The sequence below is a fragment of the Aulonocara stuartgranti genome (assembly GCF_965226115.1).
Source record: "Aulonocara stuartgranti genome assembly, chromosome: 11".
Taxonomy (NCBI): domain Eukaryota; kingdom Metazoa; phylum Chordata; class Actinopteri; order Cichliformes; family Cichlidae; genus Aulonocara; species Aulonocara stuartgranti.
The window spans coordinates 28271720-28295157 of NC_138947.1; the positions used below are offsets into that span (position 1 = coordinate 28271720).

General features: G+C 38.2%; 1 protein-coding gene across 2 annotated transcripts; it reads right to left on the reverse strand.

Annotated features, from left to right (window-relative positions):
• Window positions 1–8574: 8574 nt before the first annotated feature.
• On the reverse strand, window positions 8575–21588 carry LOC309717502 (DEP domain-containing protein 1B-like). 2 transcript variants are annotated; one of them, XM_082552137.1, is made up of 11 exons: window positions 21404–21587; window positions 19278–19543; window positions 18762–18906; window positions 18204–18331; window positions 17993–18123; window positions 17854–17901; window positions 17363–17503; window positions 17073–17239; window positions 14127–14303; window positions 13374–13556; window positions 8575–12522 (listed from the first exon to the last, which is right to left on the reverse strand). In XM_082552137.1, the coding sequence occupies exons 1-11, from the start codon at window positions 21449–21451 to the stop codon at window positions 12358–12360; spliced, it is 1599 nt and encodes a 532-aa protein (XP_082408263.1). In that variant the 5' UTR covers window positions 21452–21587; the 3' UTR covers window positions 8575–12357. The 2 variants fall into 2 exon arrangements, with proteins under 2 accessions (XP_082408263.1, XP_082408264.1); XM_082552138.1 differs by lacking the exon at window positions 8575–12522 and adding an exon at window positions 12551–13153 and having other exon boundaries at window positions 21404–21588.
• Window positions 21589–23438: the final 1850 nt, after the last annotated feature.

A 23438-nucleotide genomic window follows, 5' to 3' on the forward strand; every position in this document is an offset into this window, starting at 1 on the left:
TAATTATACCCACAAAGGACTCAGGATTTTTTCTTTCTTTCTTTCTTTCTTTCTTTCTTTCTTTCTTTCTTTCTTTCTTTCTTTCTTTTTTTTTTTTTTTTTTTAAATAGGACGTGCTTGGAAACCACATCCTGATGGTGTAGGGAACATAGCTACTGATTTCCGTAAAAAGAGTTAATGAACAACATTTTTCTTTTTAATCAAGAATGTATTTTCAGTTTGATATCACTTTTTATTGCAGTCCCCAAATTACAGTATAACTGTTTTAGTAATTATAGACTACTGATCAATATTAATCATATGTTTAGGCATATCTAAGTACAGGAGAAGAAGATCAGAGGATACAGACTAAGTGGTTCCAGCTTTTATTCTGCTTTATTTGTGTACTTTTTATTATTACTGCTAACGCTGTGAGCTCTTTTAATTTCTAGGCTCTATGAGAATTTTATCCCTGCGTTCCCTTTGGTATTTACTGTTTCATGAGTACAATGAATATACTGTAACTGTAATGTGACGGCTATTTTCTTACATGTTTTATTTTCATTTTGAAATGTAGATTTATGGATTAAACTTTCTTTCTTTTTTTTTTTCTTCAAAATTCATCTACTCCATGCTCAGTAAAATGTTTTTTCTCATAAATAAAAATGGAATTAAAAACAGTATGGTAAAACCAAATGTATGCACATACCATTTTGTGAGTAAATGCAATAAATGTAATTCTTTCTAACTGTAAGTTTCTGGAGAGACACACATTTGTACAACTTTTAGTGCATTTTGTTTAGTGTGGCTTGCTTTTTGACTCTGATTCCTGTATTAAAACAGCTGTGATATAAAATCAAAATCTGACAAAACAATTATATAACTCTCTTTTAAGTATATTGATATCTGGATTGTATTATGAAATATATTCAGGCTTTTGATTGTGTCTTATGCAGTGCTGCTTGTATTATAGTCACATTAAACTCTGGCATTTCCTCGGTGGAGTTGTCTTATTCCATAAACAACACTTGCTCACATACATGAAATTTCACTGTGTTTATTCAAAAAGCGAATTCTTATGTCACACTGAGGCTTTATTTATAAAAGTAGCATTTTCTTAAGCCTCATTTATACCCCAAACCAACTCTCACCTTCTTGATTATAACTGTGTATAACTCAAAGTGCCAAAAGAATGAAACCATGGAGCAGACCCACACCAGTTCAGATCCCTCCAGTTTGTTTTTTTAGATTACACAGTATAGAGAGTCCTGGCATCAAATCCACCCAGTGAACCCAATGACCGGTTTCTTTGCAATGATGTTTTCTATTGTAAATATGTAGCTTTTTCAAAGCAGTTCTATGTACAAAGATGCCAAATATCAATATAAAAACAGTAATTTAATCCCCTTTGAAACACCAAGTATATCCACAGGTGTGCAGCTGAAATAAAAATCACCCAAAGGACATTTTTTTTATTGCTTTGAAAATCAGTACAAATAAGAGAAACGGCTCCTCTTAGCTTTAATGAAATTGCTAAGCCTAACAGTAAACAGAAGCAAACTGGGAATTTGATTTTCCTTTCTATGAGGTTGGATTGCTGAGGGTTCTGACAAATGGCAATTTTTGTTATCCCACCACTTTGGATCATCATGTGACCAATATCTTCAATGATCCCTTCACATTCTAGCATCAAGGCGAACATTTTGTGAAGTGACACTCATTATAATAAAGGTTATTAATCAAAAAATATCTGTGATAGTTTTTGTAGATCAAATAGCAGTGAAACGAGTGATATTGCCATCAACTTTCAGTTTCCCTTCGCATAAATTGTCTATTCAAAGTGTACAGAAAATAAACCCCACTCAGACTAATAAGTATCATGTTTGTGCAAGAAATCTCCTACCAGACATTTGACAGGTATGAGTTTACTCAGTTAATGCGTCTTCTTTTACAATATGGCAAAATCACAACACTTCCTCACCAGTGAGGTGGAAATATAGTTGAGTAAACTGCAAGCCCTGATTGTTGCTAGGTGCCCCCTGCAATCCACTTCTTTTTCACAGATGAGTTTGCATGTTTTGTAGTTGGCTGTTTCTAAGTATCTTAAATCCTAACTTCCAACTCAAGTGCATTGAGCCACTGTCTAGTTTTCCTGCCTTGGCTGCCAAATTGACACCAGTTGTTGCCTAAGTGTCTGTGAAGGTTCTCAGTCATCCAGGTCATCGTAGTCAAAGGAGCTTGCAAAGAAAAGCGTCTGGACTTCTTTAAGTTGCTTGAAGACGTTTCACCTCTCATCCGAGAAGCTTCTTCAGTTCTAAGGTCAAATGGTGGAGAGTCCCAGATATAAACCTAGTGGGAGTAACCCCCCACAGAGGGACAAAAGGACCCCCTGATGATCCTCTAATCGCCTGAGCCAAGGTGTGAAACTGGGTGTGGGTTCCAATCAGCCAGAGTTTCGGGTGAGCTCATTGTGAAACCTGGCCCCACCTTATCATGCGAATTCCTGAAATCAGATGGCCCAGGATGTGAGTGGGCGTTAAGGCGTCTGGGGAGGGATCTCAAAACTGGATTATAGATGGCAGAGAGTTGGTGTCGTAAACCCCCGCCTCTGTTCAAAGATGGTCGCTCACAGTGGACATAGATGGCTTCTTTCACTCCTCTTTCAAACCATCTGTCCTCTCTGTCCAAAATGTGAACATTGGCATCCTCGAAAGAGTGTCCTTTATCCTTAAGATGCAGATGGACTGCTGAGTCTTGTCCTGTGGAGGTGGCTCTTCTGTGTTGTGCCATGCGCTTGTGAAGTGGCTGTTTGGTCTCTCCAATGTAGAGGTCTGAGCATTCCTCATGGGAATGCTGAATGGGAAGCAGGTGCATGGTAAAGCTGAAGATCAGCCTTTACGGGCGTTAATAAGGAGGGGACAAAGCCAGGTGACTGGATCTGGAAGCAAATCTGAGGGCATCTGGTAGATAAATGGAGAATAGAAGGATGGAGGCTGGAGTTAAGAGCAGTGAGAGAAGAACCAAGACAGTTTAATATGCTGTCATTGGCAAACTGGTTGTTTTCGTTAGTCACCAGTAGCACTCCCAAATCTCTGATGAAAGCTCTGAGCTCTCGAGTTACTTTACAATTAACTCGGGTGCCAAGAAAAAGCAAAATGTAATATCTCCCCCTTTGCTGTCTTAATTTTAAAATCTTTTAAGAAAAGTCTTACAAAGATCTTCTCTAGAGGCTAATGAACATTTTATTCCATAGAGGTGAACTTTCAGCTATAATGTCAAGGTAAAAGAAGATAATGTAACAGAGGCAAAAAGAGGCAGAGCCCCACACACACACACACACACACACACACACACACACACACACACACACACACACACAAATAAACTAATAAATTCATGTCCTTTTATGTAAATCTCAGCTCAAACATTCACAAGGAAAGCTTTCTTTTTTCTGCGTGATTTAAACACCGAGATGACAAAATCACTTTGTTGTGTGGTGTTTTGTTGGCACTAGACAAACTCTGAAATGTTTAATGTAAAGCACAAATTGTCAGAGTAACTGCTACTCCTGATTAAATATGCTGTCATGGAGAAAATAACTTGCTTACCAATTTATTCTCACACAGCAACACATTTTTACTCGTGGTTTAAATGTCTGTCTGACGATGATGTGGGTGTCTTGTCTCGGTGTAAGGCTGTCCTGAGTCACAGGTTGTAGTATGGTGAATGACTCCTCTTGCTCTTCCTTTGACTCATTCTTTCATTGTCTGTTTATGGACTCACCTGCACAGAGATGTGCACCTTAACGGAAGTAGCCGCTGCTGCCGGCCCCTGAGTTTACATGTGTGCTTATTGTCCAATATCGTTAATACATGCGCATGAATGCAACAGACGTCAGCGCCATTTATAAATCATCTTTGCCATTCATGTTTGCCTGCTTGAATGGCGTCTATTCAGGCAGCTGCAGCAACAGAAGAACTACAAACTCTTGTTGACGTCAAAGCGATTGTATTCCTGCCATAAAAGCATCTCTGCCTCTGATGCAAAAGAGTTGGGGTAAAATTGCGTGTGCAGCTTGGGATTAATGAGGTTCCCTTTCTTGAAGGTAAGCTATTATTGCTAATTTTACATTTGGATCCAAATCAAAATCAGCATCAAAGCCACATGTTGCTCCACACGACAAGGGGAAAAGAAACAAAAAAGACACCCTCACTTCATTTGGTAGAAAAACACATCAGTCAGTCAGTCGCTCAAAGATGCTGTTCACTCCATCCGAGCACAGACAGTGCAGCCTCATTTCCTTTGAATTGGCTTTTATCTAACTGACACTGATGGAGAGAGAAATTTGACTTCCAGCTGTGTGGACTGCAGAGAGGATATCAAAAAGTCAGCCAACAAAGAAGGTGTGGATTGCTCTGTTTCTCAATTTCATAGTGAATATGAGCTGCATTTAATCAATTTTTTTGTATTGTATTAGCACTAGAAATAGGTCAGCCCGGCGGCACGGTGACTAGCATTGTTGCCTGGGTTCAAGTTCACCGTCTTGCCGGGACCATTCTGTGTGGAGTTGGCATGCTCTCTCTGGTTACTCTGGCTTCCTCCAAAGCTGTCCAAAAGCACTCAGTGGGACTACGTCATTGCCCATAGATGTGAATGTGTGGGGCAGACTCGTGATCTGTCCAGGGTGTGCACCACATCTGGCTACTTCAGTAGGCACACCTGTTTAGCTGCTCTTTAACACAAGTACCTAATCAGTCACATTGCAGCAAGTCAACATATTTAGTCTTATAGACGTGGTCAAGAATGATGTGCTGATGGGCTGCTTCAATCCAGGTTGTCATTACAACCAAAGTATGCAGAAGAGCACCTTTGAACAGTGGCAGAAGACCACACTGAGTTCCGCACTTGTCAGCTATGAAGAGGAAAAATGTTGCCTGGTCAGATGAATGTTAATTTTTGCTGCAACATTCGGGTGATAGGGTCATGTTGGTGTGAACAACATGAAAAGCATGGATCCATCCAGCCTAGTAAAAGTAGTTCAGGTTTCTGCTGGTAGTGTGTAATGGTGTGGGCCATATTTTCTTGGCACACTTTCATGCCCTTAGTACCAACTGAGCATCTTTCAAACACCACAGCGAACCTGAGTATTGTTGCTGACCATGTCCATTCCTTTATGACCACAGTGTACCCATAATCTGATGGCAGCTTCCAGCAGGTTAATGGACCATGTCACAGAGCTCACATCACCTCAAACTGGTTTCTTGAACATTACAATGAGATCACTGTAATCAATCTGAAGACAAAAGGAGTCCAACCCCGTACTAGCAGGGTGTGCTTAATAAAGACAGCGACTGCATCGTATCTGCTGAGAACTCTCTCTCTCTTTCTACACTTTTTGTGTTACAGTATCACGGTGTTTGCTGGAAGATGAGCTATGATGACTTTTTGCAGATTAGGTGGATATCACACTGTGAATATTTGTGCTCTTGTAATTATGAGTGATGCATGAGCAGTTGAAACTTGAACAGTGTGCAGCTTGTGTAAACCAGAATCAATTAAAGTAAGTGGTTTCCTTAGTTTAGAATAATAGCTTAATTCAACTGAAAACACAATGCATCTAAGGTCATCCAAATGAGTATCAGCAGTGGCATCCAATATCTACCTTTCTGCATATTTTGCTCTTGACAGTAGTAGAATATCACACATCGAGCGGGATCACCTTTCCTCCTGTGCCGGTGTGCTTTCAGGTCGCTGTGATCGCATAATACACCTGTACTTCAAAAATGGAGTGAAAAAACAATTACAACAGGTACATGTCTGTTCCCAGAAATGCATTAGGGAAACAGCATGGGCTTTCCCAAATGGACTGCATGGGCTGAGTCACTGACACGTAACACCAGAAAAATGCTATGAAGGCGCATGTGACCTATACAGCTTCAGAAGTGAAGAAGAAGAAAGTGAAAAGTAACTGCTAAGCTTTATTTCCGCTCCTGACAGAATTGAGAGTAAACGAGAGAAAACCTTCAAGGTTACGGGGGAATGAACCGCTCAGAACTGAAGGCACTGAAAACACTGGCGATGATTTCAGCTTGATTAGGGAAACAATAGCATTTTTATTTTTGACAAGTTGCCCATTTCAGCCAATTCGATTTTTATAATAGATGCCAGTAAACTGAAAAGTGATTGTTTCCACTTTGTTCAAGGTCATCTTTCAAGTATGTTTTAGACAATTTACAATAGAGAGACTGCTCGTAACACTTGAAAATCATATATGTTGAGGGTCTCTGAGCTGAACACATGGCATCTTTGAATGCCATCTGTACACTCTTGATCCATCAAAGCAAATTGGCCATTGTGTATTCGGGGCAGGCTTTGTGCTCATTGCCACAAAGGCTGAAGAGATCCCTGATGATGGAGTTAATTCCCTCTCCTTCACTCCTCTGCTGAGACATCAGCTATTACAAATCACCCTGAATGGAACACATACTGTATCTGCGGGCAAACAGGCTGGAATAATAAGGTGCTGATAATACCTGAAGCATAATAATGACCACAGACTTCTCTGCAGCACCATTCAATAAAGTTATGTAATAGACTTTTTTTCCTCTCAGTATTACATAATTAATAAGAGATGATGACTTCCCCATAGTCATTACTTTGCTACTAATGCCTCCTAAACTGTGATCTGCAATCATTAAGTGAAAGCTAAATTATAGGTGTTGCGCTTAAAAGAAAAAAAAAAAAAGAGAAAAGAAAGCCTATCAGTGCAATGGTGCCAAGTGTAAAGCCAGAGGTATGCATCTGTTACTTAGTGTCTGTTACTTAGTGTCTGAGATGCTGTAGTTTCTAGGTGCTTCCACTTTACATTAAAAATGAAATATCTACAAGGGAAGGGAAGAATTTTCCCAAACTTGCTGAAACAGTGACATCCAAACCATTCTTTCACAAATGTTTTTAAAGGCAGGTATGGCTAGGTGCTGTGGCAGTGGGAGTGAAAACATCTGAATTCAAAGACTTTTCAGGTCTACATTTTAAGTAATCCATTTAAAAAAAAAAACGGTTTGTGACAAAACATCCACGAAATGAACTGTTTGCATCAGCCTCAGCTGTACAGTGTGGGAGTAAGAAGGTTAACAGCCTTTTAAATATCAGCATGTTAGCACTGCACTTGTGAGCACGCTGTGCCCAAGAGTCTACCAGTTACTAAATACTAAAGAGTCCACTTAATTTTTTTTCCAGCTTGCACTGAGTGATGACTTAGTTGCTCAATGAAGACAGGAAAAATAAAATTGTTTTTGCGACTTGTAATTAATGCAAAATCACAAACTTTTTATCCATTTTGGCCTTTTATTTGTTTTTAGGAATCTGACACAACTTGGCTTTATGTTTGCTGTCGCCCCCCAAAACATAAACTTGATGGTTTGATTATTGTGAATGATCAGTAATGATGAGTTAAGTTGGCGACCGAGGTAAAAGTGTTCTTTCACCTTGAGTACAGGGCAAAGACTTTGCAGTCTGGGATTATTTGCTTGTGAGATCAGGCAGGTGTCAACTTCTGAGAACTCTTATGTTGTCACGACTACCAGCCCCTGCTTAACATCTCACTGCTATCCAAGCACTCTGTAGTTTCATATAATCTCTATTATTATCACTATCAGCTAAGAGCTTTTCGTATGCACTTACAGCAAGGTAAAAGATGACGGAGAAGCATCAATAACTGAAGGTCAAGCAGACCACATCACACTCCTTATTCTTTCGCTGTTTCTTAATGCACATGTCAGATAAATCTTCACAAGAATTCCAATAGCCTGGCACACCTGCATCTGAGCAAACAGAGAACTCAGTACTCTTTCACTATTTAAATATGAAGATCTATCTTAAGAATGCTATGAATGGGGACGTAACGGTAAGAATAAAAACATTCCCAAATGTGGAATTATAACAAATGATTTTGCTCTGCATTTGCTAATTATGCTCTTGCACTTTATCTCTTTTTTGGCAGGTGGTGTTCTTCAAGTATGCACTTTTTAGTTCTGATGCAAACCTGCGGCTTAGTTATAGTGATATTTATGTCCCTGTGCAAAACAAGCAGTCCTTAGAAATAGTTCTCCAGGCTTCTTGAAGGACATTTACCTCTCTTTGGATGTTGGCTGCTTTTCATTCCTTTACAAAGCCTCCACTGTGTTTTACAGAAGGCTGTAGAAACTCACTGTAGTAGACTTGTCACAACTGATTTTCAGTCCAGTTCTTGAGTAATTTGGCATACCTCAGCCTTTTCTGTGTTTCCCCTCCTGAAGAATGGCTTCCAGAGACAATTTTGCTTCAAAGAACAGATCATCTGAACATTCAGCCACTAAACATATTTTTTCTGTTCACGAATGCAATAACTGTGATTATGAAATCGTGATCAAAAATAATGTGCTTTTTAATATTTTTAAGTGTTTTTGTAAAACAATAATTATATTTTAGCATTAAAAATGCAACAGGATTTTGGTAATTACCAGTGCTGTTAATGATTTGTATATCTACATAGAGATATATAAATATTTATGCTGTAGAAACAAACTCATAAAAAGCCAAAACATTCAACAGAAAAACAGCAATAAAAGAAACAGTTATGTATGCCAATTATTTTTTTTAATACAAAATTTAAAAAAAATTAAATTAAAAACATTTAATTCCACAACAGAGCAGCAATTTGAGTGTAACAGTTATTCCAGCATTGGTTTAGGGATATTATTAAAAACCCAGTCATTGACAGAATCACTATAAAAATAAAACACTTTTTAATAGGGGTGCAACGATATTCGTATCGATATTGAACCGTTCGATACAGTGCTTTCGGTTCGGTACGCATATGTATCGAACAATACAACATTTGTAATTTATTTTATCAATTTTCCTTCTGACGATGCTGTCTGTGTTGAGCGCTCAGTGAATCTGCGTTCGACTACTCCGCCTAGGCTGCACTGTCGAGCGCAGATCCACTGAGCGCTCAACACAGACAGCATCGTCAGAAGGAAGAGCGCAGGGCAAGCTAGCAAGACAGAAGTTAAGCTCTCCTTGCAACATGAACCTCCCCCACCCTCATTCAGATCTGGCGTTTGGAATTATTTTGGTTTTCATGTGACGTATGACCCTGAAGGTAAGCGAGTCATGGACGAAAGTAAAACAGTATGTTGGATGTGCCATGCAATGCTCAATTACATGGGTGGGAACTAGTGTGTTAGCGCAGTTAGCTCGTTAACGTGTTGGCCGTCTAGCCCCATGCACGGAGTGATCGGCGGTAGCTCGTTAACGGAGATTTGCCGTTTTGTGGCGTTAAGGTCATTTCAACGAGATTAACCTGAAAGCACTAGTGGGAACACAACGAATATGACTGCACATTTACGCCTACATCATCCTAGTGCAAAGACAAAAACAACAAGCATGCTACTAACTTTAGCCGAGTCATTTAGACAGCTGTTAGCACATGATTCTCCTTATGCTGCTGAGAATATAGCCCAGAAGAAGCGGATAGTATAGCTTTTATTTTGGAAAGAGACGTTTCTCTGTAATAAACTCTCTTTTCCAAAGATGAGTGATTCCTCAATCAGATACAGGGCTTGCAATATCGCTAGCCCGACGTCCTGGGGCTAGCGATTTTTTCAGTCGGGCTACCAAAATCTATCTCTGCCCTGCCCGTCGGGCTATTGTAGGAAAAATACATGTCAATGCTTTTGCATTCTTTCAGAAATGTAGCTGGGTAATTATGTTATTGGCATCGGTGAGCCACTGTCAATATGTGACATATTGAAATCGCGTTTGAATTTGCGCTTGTTTTTTTGCTTTCACTTTGCAATCGTGCGAACTGTGTATAGAGAGCGACAGCACTGATCTGTGAGTGATGATAATTTGTGCACCAATTCCTCTGACATCGTCTTATCAATCGTTAGCTTACTATGCAAACATGACAAGTGAAATCTCCCGCAGCAAGCTTAAACATGTGAGAGGTTGATCGTGCAGAGAATCGCTGAGCTTATGTGAGTGCGTGTGTAAAAGCAGCAGGATATATATTTCAGTTCTGCTGAGCCAAATAAGACAGGTCAGGGTGAAGAAGTGACAGCCAAAGAAAAGCTTACCACAAAACGGAGAAGTTATGACAAATCAGACTATAAGGCAAAAAGAAAGTGCAGCTTTATGGTTTCATGGACAAAAGAATTTCTGTGGCTGCAATATGATGAGCTAAATAACCAGGGCTGCACATAAGTGGTCCGCAGGTGCGCATTCGCTGTCAAAATAAAAAACACGCACAAGGGTTAGGGTTAAATTTAAAAACTGTACTTTTGAGTTAAAATATATATTTATAATTTTAATAAATGACAAATTAAAAAGGCATGAACATTTTTTTTGTATCGAAAAAAATATCGAACTGTGACACCAAAGTATCGAACCGAACCGTGAATTTTGTGTATCGTTGCACCCCTACTTTTTAAGTCTAAGATAAAAAAAACCCCAAAACAACCTGACTGAATAGAAGACATACAAAAAACACAAATAAGCATTTAAACGTGAAAGAACGGCATTTGAAGCACTGAAATATGTACCAATCAACGAAACAGTTCTTATATACAGAATAAAACCAACAAGCTAAGATATGAAATGAATTCTCTACAGCGCAGTGTTGGACTCCAGTACAGAGGGTTTACAGAGAAAGGGATGTATCAATTAAATACATACACTACTACAAGTGTATATACTGTAAGTCTATGATTTTCATCTGGACTGTGTAGTTTTCCCCAAATGTGTCAACATTTATGTTGTTACAAATGAAATTTATAACTAGAGCATCACATTTCTGTAAAAATGACACATACACTAACTGACCACTTTATTAGGTACACCTTGTTAGTACCAGGTTTCCCTCCAGATCTGCCTTAATTTTTGGTGGCAGAGTGAACAAGATGTTTGAAACATTCCTAAATGATTTTGGTTCATATTGACATAATAGAATCACACAGGTGCTGCAGGTTTGTTGGCTGTATATCTATGATGCCAATCTCCCTTTCCACCAGTACAGTGAACTCACTATCATGTTTAACAAACAAGTTTGAGACTTGTGCCATGTTGCATTATAGTCCTAGCAGCAGCCATTAGAAGATGGATACACTGGGGTCATAAAGGGTTTGACATGGTCAGCAACAATACTCAATACAGCAACAAGAGGCCCAAAGTGTGCCAAGAAAATATGCCCCACATTAATAAACCAGCAAGGCAGGATGACTCAGCGCTTTCATGACATTCATGTCAAAATGCACAGCAGACTCAGACTCAACAGACCAGACGGAGGGTTTCCAGTCTTCAATTGTTCAAGTTGGTTAGGCCATGTGAATTGTATTTTTGGTTTCCTGTTCTTAGTTCACATGAGTGACTAGAGATGTTCTCCTTTTTGAACCACTCTATTGTAACTCACGAGATGGCTGTGTGGGAAAATCCCAGTAGATCAGTTTCTGAAATACTAAGACTAGCCCGTCTGGTGATGATAACCATGGCACATTCAAAGATGCCTAAATGCACTCAGCTGGCCGTGAGAATGCCATCTCAATCATACCCGCATTAACAAGCAGCTGAACAAGCGTACCTAATAAAGTGACCAGTGAGGATATGTTCCCTTTCTAGGCAAACTCTTGATATGTTCATCATTAAGTAAAGGTCTACCTGATCAAAGTAAAAACGATTAAGCTGCCTAAATTCAAATTTATGATGATTATTCTAAGAAATTATTATTAAAAAACGAAACGCAGCAGTGCATTGTTGAGTCAGCATCATTAATTACATCTGAATATTCGGAGCACCAAGAATATTTTGATACAATATAATTGTCTACCAATCTTTCAAGACCACTTGAATTTCATCTATAAAATTTACCAAATGTTAACATCTGATAACCTGTTAATACTTTTGTAGTGCATTTTACTACTGTTGCTACTTGCATTTTCAGCTGTTTTGGATCTTTGTAACCATACAAAGTACCAGTTAATGAAATCTAAGAAAAAAACAAATCACGATTAATAACTCTTTAGGTGTAAGTGGATCATAGTTTAGTTCAAGTTTCTTATTAAAACAGAAGCGTGGTAAGTTCACCCCCTGCATTTGCTGCATGAAGCATTTGCTTCCGTTTAGAAAATGACCTATTAAGAGGAAAATCTCTTATAATCCTTCTATAACTTGAGTGAACAGGCTCTTTAATTCATCATCCTTGTTTACCATCGGCTGCAAGGACTAATTTTTTTTTTTTAGTAAAAATTGTAGTGGTTAATGGTGAGAACACCATTATAGCCTCACTCCTCATTTTGCAACTCTGAGGTTAAGATGTGTAAATGTTTTAGTGGTAGCAGATCATGCCCTGAAACTCCAGCTTCTTTGAAAAGGCTGGAAGGGTTTCTTGATGCTGAAGAACATAAGATTAGGTTTGAGTCGTGGGGTTTTCTCGGGTATGACAGCAGCTTTGCTTTCTTCAGTGGGAAATCGACTATGGTAGACTTCAGGGTAGGACTTCTGAAACTGCAATGATGGGAAATGCATCGTTATTTTACAGTATACACACCCTATAAGAAAACCGACATTGTTTTGGATTTTAAATTCACATTCCTTCTAGACCTTAATTTGATTAAAATTCAAGAGAAATGTCATGATACTAGAATTTAGTACCACAGCCATACCACTCAAATAAATATATTCTGACTTAGATCTGCAAACAAAGGCACACATTATTTATTATGTGATAGACTAAAGGTAATGTTTGACTCGATGAGCGGCACAAAGCCTTTATTTATTTACTTTATTAGTGTACGGTTAGCCTCAGTAAAGGTTATATATAGGGCATTGACATCTATACAAAAGCTATAGAATCATTTCATTTAAAAAATTTGTGTCAAAATCAAAAGATTAAACCTACTACGAGTTCTGAATACATATCCTATCTTTATGAATTTAAGTTAAAGTTGAGGTGTTACCTTATTTTTTGCTAACAGCTCTGTGACATCAGCTGCTTTTAGTTGTATATAACTTGTCCCTGATCATCTGACCAGGATGCAAAATATGATCAGACACAGAGAAGTACCAACAGACCTGTTCCTGCACCTGACAGTGCCATGTTGTTTCACATTAGCATCCTCTCCAGTACTTACTGCATCTATGGCAACAAGAGTACTACAGGAAAACGAATAGAGTGCAATCACATCTTTCACGGTCTCTGGAGCGAATTGATTCTGACGCATTCCTAAAATTCAAATGGCTTTTACATAAATGCTTGTAATTTGTTGTTTGAGAGCAGCTTGGCTTTCCCCTCAAAATCTAATGAGACAGATCCAGTTGAATCTAGCTCTAATGACATCCTTGGTGTGTAGGCATACCTGTTTTAGTCTTTTCCTCTTGTCTTTAGCGGGGAGTTCTTTGTCTGCAATCAGGCCTTCTAGCAACTGCTGCAGCGGGGTCTGAGTGCCTATCACCCTCTGCTCCTCGCACTCCACCCTGCTGATCTGCTTGTAGAAAGCTGGAGATGCACTGAAATCTGTATCAGCCCCTGCATATTTGATCTGATGGAAGACACAAAGACACAGCAATACATTAAAAAATGTTTATAGTTATAACAGTGTGGGACAGAGGCCCATTGATGGAGTAAAAGATAATAATGAATTTGGGCCTTCATCTGATGTTGAACATGTACCATCAATATAGTCTTCATGTACTAAAGTACGAGCCAAAATTAATCATATACACACCTAATATGAATCAACTGTGTGCACACACTTATAAGTGAAGCCCCTCATCATCAAACCAAGCCGATCAAGAGCGCTGGGACAAAGTTTTACAGAAAACTGTCCCGCAAGGTCTGTCTCTGTCACACAAGTGGCTCCTCTCTTTGTTCAATGATCAGCTTGAAACTGCTTTTCAATTTCCCTCACACAGTGCTTGATAAAAAACAGCTGTGGCCATTCTAATCACTAGTATAAGCTGTAAACCCCATCAAGATGAAAAATAAATCACTCATTTCTTGTGTTGCCTTTGTTCCCTTCTGTTTAAATCTTCAAATTAAATCGGTTGGGCTCTGGTTAATATAACACTAAACTTAATTTCAATTTCATTGTGACTGAATGTGTACCAACCTGTGCTCTTTTGAGGTGGGACAGATGCTCTTCAACTTGGCAACGCAGCTTGGCAGGCACCTGGAAGATGGTGTTGTGATGCTCCATCATGAAAGTCACCAATTTGGTGGCAAGTAACTCATCCAAGTCCATGTCGTCTGCTGAGCCAAGAACGCACTGAGAGAACATCTGCACCATCTAGACAGACACCACAGTGAGAGTTGGATAAGGGGGTCACTGCCAGTGAAAGTATGCTGCTTACGCTACAGCAATATTGAAGATTTATCAAATATGTTAAGCACCCATCATAAATCCAAAGTAATAAACATCTTTGTGAAAGTTATATTGGGTGAATTTTGCATGCAGGCAGTGTTAAAGACACAGATTTTTTGGGTTCATTATCTTGCTAAGATGAAGACTTAATAAAGTGATACACTACTATACGGAGTTATAAAATAAAAACGATATAATACCCTTTTTCATTAAGTTTTTAACTGGCTTCACTTGCAGCATGTTGTTATGAAGAGTGTTTTATAAAAATCTTAAATCTATAAAATCTTTATATGTGAGAGGTCTAATGTGCCTGGGGGTTGTTGCAAAGTAAGACAAAATAATCATTATAATGACTGCACTGAAAAACACTGAACTTGTGGAAATAATACACCCACATCAACCTCCCTGAAATCCCCCAGAACTCCCCCACTCTCACTGAAAAGCAGCTATTAAGCAGCCAGACTTTCTACAGTCCATTTCCATGTTTATAGGCCTATCACAAAAAAAGTGTTGTATATCTACCACATATGCAATTTTGAGTCTTTTTAACTTCTTTTATTCGCTTTCGTTATTAAGAATAAAGGACTGTCCAAATCCCTGACAATATTGCACTATAGTCCATTTACTCTTTACTCTTTTCAGGTAACAATGATTCTGCACAAACTGTGTTTCTAAAGAGCTTCACTCTCTTCATCCCTTTTCCTGGTACCACACAGGAAGCTATGGGAGAATGTATTCTCCTTACCATAATTCATCACAGCCTGACAAAAATATAGGTTTCTTTCTACTTTTACACATTTCAAGATCAAAGCTGTCAAATAGTCAATTCCAGAATTCCAACCAAACATGTTTTAATCATTTCAAAATTCTAATTGCAAATGCATGATTTTTTTCTTCAACTATATTAGGCAACAGAGATGGGCAGTAACGCGTTACTTGTAACGCGTTACTGTAATCTGATTACTTTTTTCAAGTAACGAGTAAAGTAAGGGATTACTATTGCAAAATCGGTAATTAGATTACCGTTACTTTCCCGTAGGAACGCTGCGTTACTGCGTTACTAAAACCGTGATTTTTTTTGCGAGAATGTCTCATGACAGTGACGTAAGCAAGTGCGACGTTGGTGACAGCAGCTGTGTGCAGATCAACAATGGATAATATATCGAGTGCGGGAGAGAGTATGAGCGTGCAGCGTTTAAAGTGTGGAAGTACTGACCTTACTTTGAGTTTGATTCCATAAAAAGTGACAAAAACATTAGCGTCCATCGTGCGTGGGAAGAAAACTTCTTTTTACAGCGAAAAAAACCCCTAAACTTCCGAGCAAGCACCGAGTAGCTACGACGTGATAGGAAACTCACAGAGACACTCGCGCGGATTCTTCAACTGACCGCAGCACACCTACACCAGGGTAACCCTCCGCCTACCCTGCTCCTGCTTTACAGGTGAAAATAGAGCAAAAGGACCGCTGAGTCTTTGACTTTATTTATTTTCTGCTGTGTTTTACTTGCATCTGTTTGAAAGAGTGAGTGAAAACACAAAAAATATTTTATGTGCTGGAATGTGTAGAAAATAGGTTTAAATGTTAAACTAATTTATTCAAGTCAGAGAATGTTGCATATAATTAAATGTTTTGCTTGATGCATAAAGTTAAAAGATTAAAACTGATAAAACAAGTTAAAAAAAGAGACTTTTCCGTTTGATTACATTTTGTATGATGGATTATGTAGAAAAAGTAGAATTGGGCTGAAAGATCTATCACTTTATCACCTCTTCAGGTTGTAAATCGTGTTTTTAAAAAGTAACTAAGTAACTAAGTAATTAATTACTTTTAAAAATAAGTAATCAGTAAAGTAACGGGATTACTTTTTGGGGGGAGTAATCAGTAATTAGTTACTGATTACTTTTTTCAAGTAACTTGACCAACACTGTTAGGCAATATACCAAATGTACCAGAATCATTTGACAAGAAGGAATGGTAGAGGCAACTGTAGGCGATGGACAAAAGCCAGTAAGCAAATTGTAACAAAGTGCATTCTGAAAAGAAAGTGTGCAGCGTAAAAATGAAAACCTCAGACTTACCCAAGTAACTCAAAAATATGCATCAGTGTGAGTTATTAAAATGTTGTTACAATGTTCACGCTCATATAACAGTTTTACAGTTATATGAATTATCACAGTTGTATCTGTTTTATTACAACATGAGCTGGCACTCTGTGCAATATTATATAGAAATATCTATAAAAGAGTGTGTTGAAATAAAGTGTTTTTACACATGAACTAGCAAAATCAGTTACATAGACTTTATAGCGGGGAGCTAGCACATTAAGGAACATTTAATGTCCTGATCTGATGGAGTCAGCTATTTTCATTCTTTCATGTACCTCTGTCAGTGATATACTAGTACAGTTAGGGGCTCAGTGCGTGCATGAAAAAGACTACCTCCATTTGCTTGATTTATATTAGCAGTTGGAAGTTGAGGTACATGTATCAACGAATCTATGGTTGACATATATGGTTATAACCTTTATGAAAATAGAATTATCTGCTGGACTATTAAATTTCCATTATGTAACAGGCTCATTTGTCCTCCTATAATATATGAATACTGATTTAAGAGCTTTTACTAAAACAATGGACTTAGTTAACCTGCCGAAATGGTACAAAGTGAAATAAATAAATTGTAGGATTATGTACCAGTGTGCGGGTAGCAATCGTGTCATTAAGTGGAGGAAGCTGGGGATTCTGACAGACTCGGGCCATGAGACGCAATAAAAGCTGGAGGCGTCTTCGGTTGGGTGGCGGCAGAAGGAGACAGCTTACTTGAAGAGCCTCACTGGCTGCCTCCTGCACTGGCAGCAAACCTGCAGTGATATAGTAAAAGATAAGTCCAGCACTGGAAGGGTAAACTTAGAGGTTAGCAAAACAAACACCAGAAAACAGTAGTGCAAAAACACTGTAGTGAATCCACGTTGTGAGGCACTCACTGAGAATGTTGACAAATACTTCATACAGATGAAAAGTCAGCAGGGGTTCTTTAAGTCTCTGGTAGTAGTCTGCTACTGTTCTTAGAACATCCCTCTCGAAACCTGGGTACACTGGCTGTTTGCTTTCATTGCCATTAGGCCCTGAGAAAGAAAACAAAGACAGATTTATGGCTTTTCACAAGGAACAGTGGAGGAAAGTTAAATACACACACAGGCTTTGTAAAAAGACCCCTAAAAATGACAAGTGCTTATGGCACTAAAAGCCCAGAGAGAAATATCACCTGTCAGAAACTCATTAACAATATAAAATAAAATGAAAGTGAAATCAATTGTACAGAATGATTCTTCTTCAATCTTACTTATGGCAGTCACACACACAATGAACCAGTCCCAAGGTAAAGCTGCTTTTTCCTTTCGTTCTCTCTCTCTTGCTCTTTTTTTTTTTTTTTTAAACAAGAATTATTTAAGGTCAACAGAAAATGTATACTTACAGTTAGCAAGGCATTTCATTGCAGTTACCACCCAGTAGGGCATGTCCTCTAGAAATGCAAACAGAATAGGTGAATTATAATCATACAGCAAGTTTCAACAACAAAAAAAGCAATAGTTCTGGGAACCAATGCAGCATACCAGCTTTGTTCTCCAATACAACTATGCCTGCTTTATTGACACTGAACACATTGTGAACAATGTGCTTGCCATTGACATGCGCTGGGTTCAAAACGCCATCCAGTGTCTTCAGACCCAGCACTCGCTGCAAACTAAAACAGGATTAGAATTAAACCTCCATACAGCACAAACAATGGAAGTGATGAACAGGTAATGTACAATAGTTACATACTGTGCCACTGTCATTGACTTCCAGATGTGATCCACTTGTTTTGATGTTATCTCCTTCCTGCGTATAAGCTTGCATTCATGCACATCTCCAATAGCAACGCTGTGCCTTTTATTCCACAAATCTGAAGTCTGATTAAAAAGGAAAATGAAAAAGTTACTTTCAAAGTTAAATTGAGTAAGCACTGTGAAAGGAACCCATGAAACTGTGCTACAATCAAACAAAAGCTATACTTACTAACTTAAGTTTAACTTCATGTCAGGGGTCTGTTAATGAAAACTGAATCCAACCATAGATGTTCATAAAGTAAGTTACGTGCAATAATTAGAAATGACACAGGGAATAATTATTGTACCCGTTTACTGATATTTATTTAACATTCATTTTTGTTTGTTTGTGATGCCAGCTTCAAGACACCTTCTGTATGTTACACCAGTGCTGTATATATAAATATCTATAGCACTGATGTAACATACAGGAGGTGTCTTGAAGCTGGAGAGAAACAGGATGTATAAAAGGAGCTAATGAAAGCACAGTTGGGCTAGAACATTTCTTTCTCACCAGGACAGCAGACTTCACAGGTACAAAGTTCTCCTGCTGAGGCAGCTCCTCATAGTCATCCCAGCGGATGAGTCTGGGCAAGTCACTGCAGTCTTTTATTACAGGCCTTGCTGGAAAAGACTTGAGTGGAGACAGTGTTGGGAACCTAAGATAAGATAGAACTTTATTAATCCCTCGGGTGGGTTCCTCTGGGAAATTCGACTTCCAAAAAGCACAGCAACGATATTATATATATATATATATATATATAAATACAGAGACAAATATAAATAAAATATACAAAGGGGATAAATAGAATAAATAGGAATAAAAAATAAAAATACAAGTGAATTGCACGTTTCAAGTATTGAGTCTATGGAGAGACAGTCAATAGTACTGGGCTCAGTTAAAGAGGTAAAGAGATGCACTTGCTAAACAGAGATGAACTGTATTGTGGAAATGCATCAGTGATGTCTTCTAATATAAAATAAAGAAACAAACCAAAAACAAAGAAGCTATGCAGGATGACAGGAGCACCTGTACAAATGGCCATTGTCCTCAAAGTCCTCTGTCCCATGGCGGCCTTTGACATCTTCAATCACATGGGCCTTGAGGAACTTTCTAAGCAGCTGCAGGGTCTGGTAGCGGGTTACCTCAGGACCAAAGTTGTGATTGTCCCTCAGAAGATTATGCAGATAATCCACAGCCTCGGTTCCCGTGAAGCTGCAGTCATAGCAGCGAAAGTGTGCCCAATGCCTTCTAAGTGGCATGCCACCACGAAAAAGTCTGATAGTTTCATTCCACTGCATAACAGCAAAACAAAGAATGTGGTGAGAAACGCTGAAGAGTGATATTATCTGATATTTAACAACAAAAATGTAACAGCAAGTCTTTTTGATGACAAATTGAAAAAAATAAGTTTAGTCTAAAACACAGGCTAACATCATTCATGGAATACATTAATGTGATAAAAGCATTTTATGCATTCACCAAGTTCAAGTGCTCACGGACACTTCAATACTGTTTTTAGTTATGCTTTTATACGATGTTGCCACAGCAGAAAATCTGCATGCATGATGCCCATTAGTTACTTTAAGATGGCAGTATCAGCCATACACAAGCATGTATTTAAATGAAGAACAGACACTGATATGGTTAACTTTCTACAGTCCATTTCCATGTTTATAGGCCCTGCTCTGAAACTACTCTAACAACTCCATTATCCTCCTGTTAGGGAAAAAAAAAAAAGATTTACTTATCAAAAATAAATAAAACACTATCTCATCATCGTGTTTTGGGATGCATTACCATCATTGTGTTACACTGTGTAGATGTGTGGGAGAAAAATAAAAGGCTTTGAGCTTAGATAAAAGCAGAGAGAGAACAAGAAAGAGGGAGGGAGAGAGAATTAGGCGACACAAGGTCTTTAATACCTGGAAGAATCCCTGCAAATAGAAACCTTTGCCCTGGCTGGTCTCAATCATGAAAAAGGTTTAAAGTAAAGGAAAAGACAGAAAATCTTAAAAAACGAAAGCCAATAAGCTCGCCTGCAGACTGTTTGAAAGAGAGACATCAAAAAAGAAACTGGTGAAGGAAGAATGCTTCTGCAGCAGGTGGAAAGCTAGCTGACAGTTTCTAGAAATTCTTTTTGCAGAAGAATTAAAATAAACAAACAAAAAACAAAAACTATACGATTCCATTGTGTATTTGTGGCCTGTCGATAAATGAGAATGAATTTCAATTAAAAAAATGATCCAAATACCCCATGGCAGAAATCTGATTTACAAGAGTTAAATCAAAGAGCCAGCAGCCTGGATGTCATTGAGTAAACAGGCCAAGGCTAGTAAAAGCCTTCCACTGTGTTCAAACTCAAAAAGGTTTTTCTCTGCAACCCTGGAAAACTTTGATTTTTCATCGCACTTTAGTGGTCTTTTCTGACTCAGATATGTCAAAGAAAATAACAGGTGTACATGAAATTAATGACAGCTCAACTTCATTTGTCTGCTTCTGTTTCAGTGCCCTGCTTTTAATGGGGAGGCACACTGAGGTGGGCGTTTGAACAGAAGTAAGAACCGAGGGGTTAAAACTGTGTGCTGTGTGCTCCCAAAACAGTGGATATTTTAAAATACTTGTTTTGGACTTTGGGCGTAAAAAGTGATGACATTAAATGGCCTGCATTTGTATAGCGCTTTTCTAGTCCCTAAGGACCCCAAAGCGCTTCACACTACATTCAGTCATTCACCCATTCACACACACACATTCACACACTGGCGATGGCAAGCTACATTGTAGCCACAGCTGTCCTGGGGCGCACTGACAGAGGCGAACAGAGATTAACAGCAAACTGTGTTGTGTATCGAGCTCTTACACGAAATAAAGAGTGCCGAGTGTGTTTGTGATAAGTAACTACATATAATATGCAAATTCACTATATCTATGTGTACTTAGTTTTAATTTAGCCTCACTCTAAACAGGCTTGTAAACGCTTATAAAACTAACTGATAACGCGAGAGCTGTTTATTAGTTCAATTTACGACTCGGTTACATTTGTAAGAACGCAGTTCTTTTAAATAGTTAAGCCACACACGAAAAACTACCTAGTCTCTCCATTTACATTAAGTTAAAGCATTCCAACGTAACGTGCTTTAGTTCACAACACTCACCAGTTTCGTCGCCCTGTATGGACCCGGTCCAATAACTTGGTTTTCCATTGTAATAGTAAAAACCCCGCTTCACTTGGACACCGACATGGACACAGTTTTCTTTTTTTTTCTTTTATGCTTGTCAAAAACTTAAGTAGAAGAAGAGTCTCAGCAGAAACGTTGCAGGCAACTTTGAATCTCGTGCGTCACATCAGTTCTACAACGTGATTAGCCAGCGGTATGATCACGTGACCAATTGTAGCAAAGCGTTTATAAATAAATGTGGCAGCGCAACATTTTCCCTGCCCCCCAAAAACCCCCGACACAGCCACTTAGGTTTGATAAGAGGAGAATAGGACTATTTTTTAGAGTATTTGTTTATCTTCTCTCTAAAAACATTTGTCAATTAAATTTTAACTACATGATTTGCTTATAAAACTTTTGTGTCACCTCAAGACGACCACCTCGATTAATTACGGAACTATTACTACTATTGGTGAGTAACTGATTGTAACAGTTGCCATGCTACTTGCTTGCTACTTATCCCCCAAAATTGTATATTGAATGTACACGAACTCGGGAAAGACAAGCAATTTTAGATAATTATGAAACACATACTGTTTAACTTCACACAATATTTTCTCCTGTGTAGCGTTGAAAAATAACGCTAGGAAAGAAAAACAACGACCATTTGTCTGTATATACTGCTACATTATTTATTTAAATTTATTTTATTCCTTGTCCACCTGTCCTACTTCTTGAGACAATGTCCCATATTACTGGTTCTGCAGAACATTAACTTTTCTAAAGTTTGGCTTTTTGGCACTTTTTTCTTATTTTTTATTTTAGTCAAATTAAGTTTAGCTGGTCTAATGCTGTTCCCAAAGAGTGAACGTTACCAAAAAGTTAGAAGCTTTGCAGATTTTAATGAATATGATGGACATTGCCACAAAATAAAATTAAATAAAACAAAGTGTATATATTGAGATATGTTTTGTTTTTGCTGGTGTCATTTTTCAATTTCGCACAGTAAAAAAATGTGGTGTGAAGTGAAATAGTATGTGTGTTTGTGTCATAATTGTCTAGAAATTGCAAGTCTATGGACGCCTCCCTGCTGAATTCTGAATCTTACACTGAACAGCAGCTGAAATAACAGTGAAATAACAGAGAATGCAAGAGTATATATAGACCATCACATGGGAACATGAAACTAAACTTCAGTTTCCTTTTATTCTTTATGTATTTATATAGCAAGATGTTTGAAAAAGTTCAAATATAATACATTTACTACTTCCCAACATTGTTAACATGTCCTGCTTGCCACACACAAACACAGTGTTTGAGTTTGTGGGGATCTGGTCACCCTAACTGGTACATTTGGTGTTTCCAGTTAGCCTATTGGGAATTCAATAGCAGCAAAAATGTATAATACTCCATGTATTTTGGGGAGTTTGCTAATGCATTGCTTGAAGGTCAATAAGATCTTAATACTTAAGACAAGCTGGTGGCACAGTTATTTATCCAAAACCATGCTACAGCTTTTGGGATACACTGAAGGCTTGTCATGGAGCCATAAAGGAGATTAAAGAGGATGAAGAAAAGTGTTAATAATTGTAGACACGTCCCTTCTTCAAATCTGTGAAGTATCAGTGTATTTAATAATTCAAACACTCCCCAGCTTCACACAGGATGGCTGTACCACTCCTTTAATATGCTTTGGAAAATTTCAAATAAAATCTAAATTTAAAATAGATTAGAACCTACAAAGCACTGTTCCTTCAATCATGATCAATTTCTTACAAGGAAATATGAAGAAAAAAGTTTATACTTTACCGTGTATCATATTTGGGGGTTAACAAGGGTAACATAAAAAAGTACTTATGCTTTTTTCCTTTCTTTGCATTGCATACCATCCATTTTCTGTTATCAGCAAGGCAGAGGGAGAGATAAGTGGCAAGAATTCAAGGCCCTAATATATAACAGTGCTTGCATCACTACTGCACCAAAGCCACAGCAACTAAATCTCTGTCACCAAGCTGCTGTGCAACTCTGATAA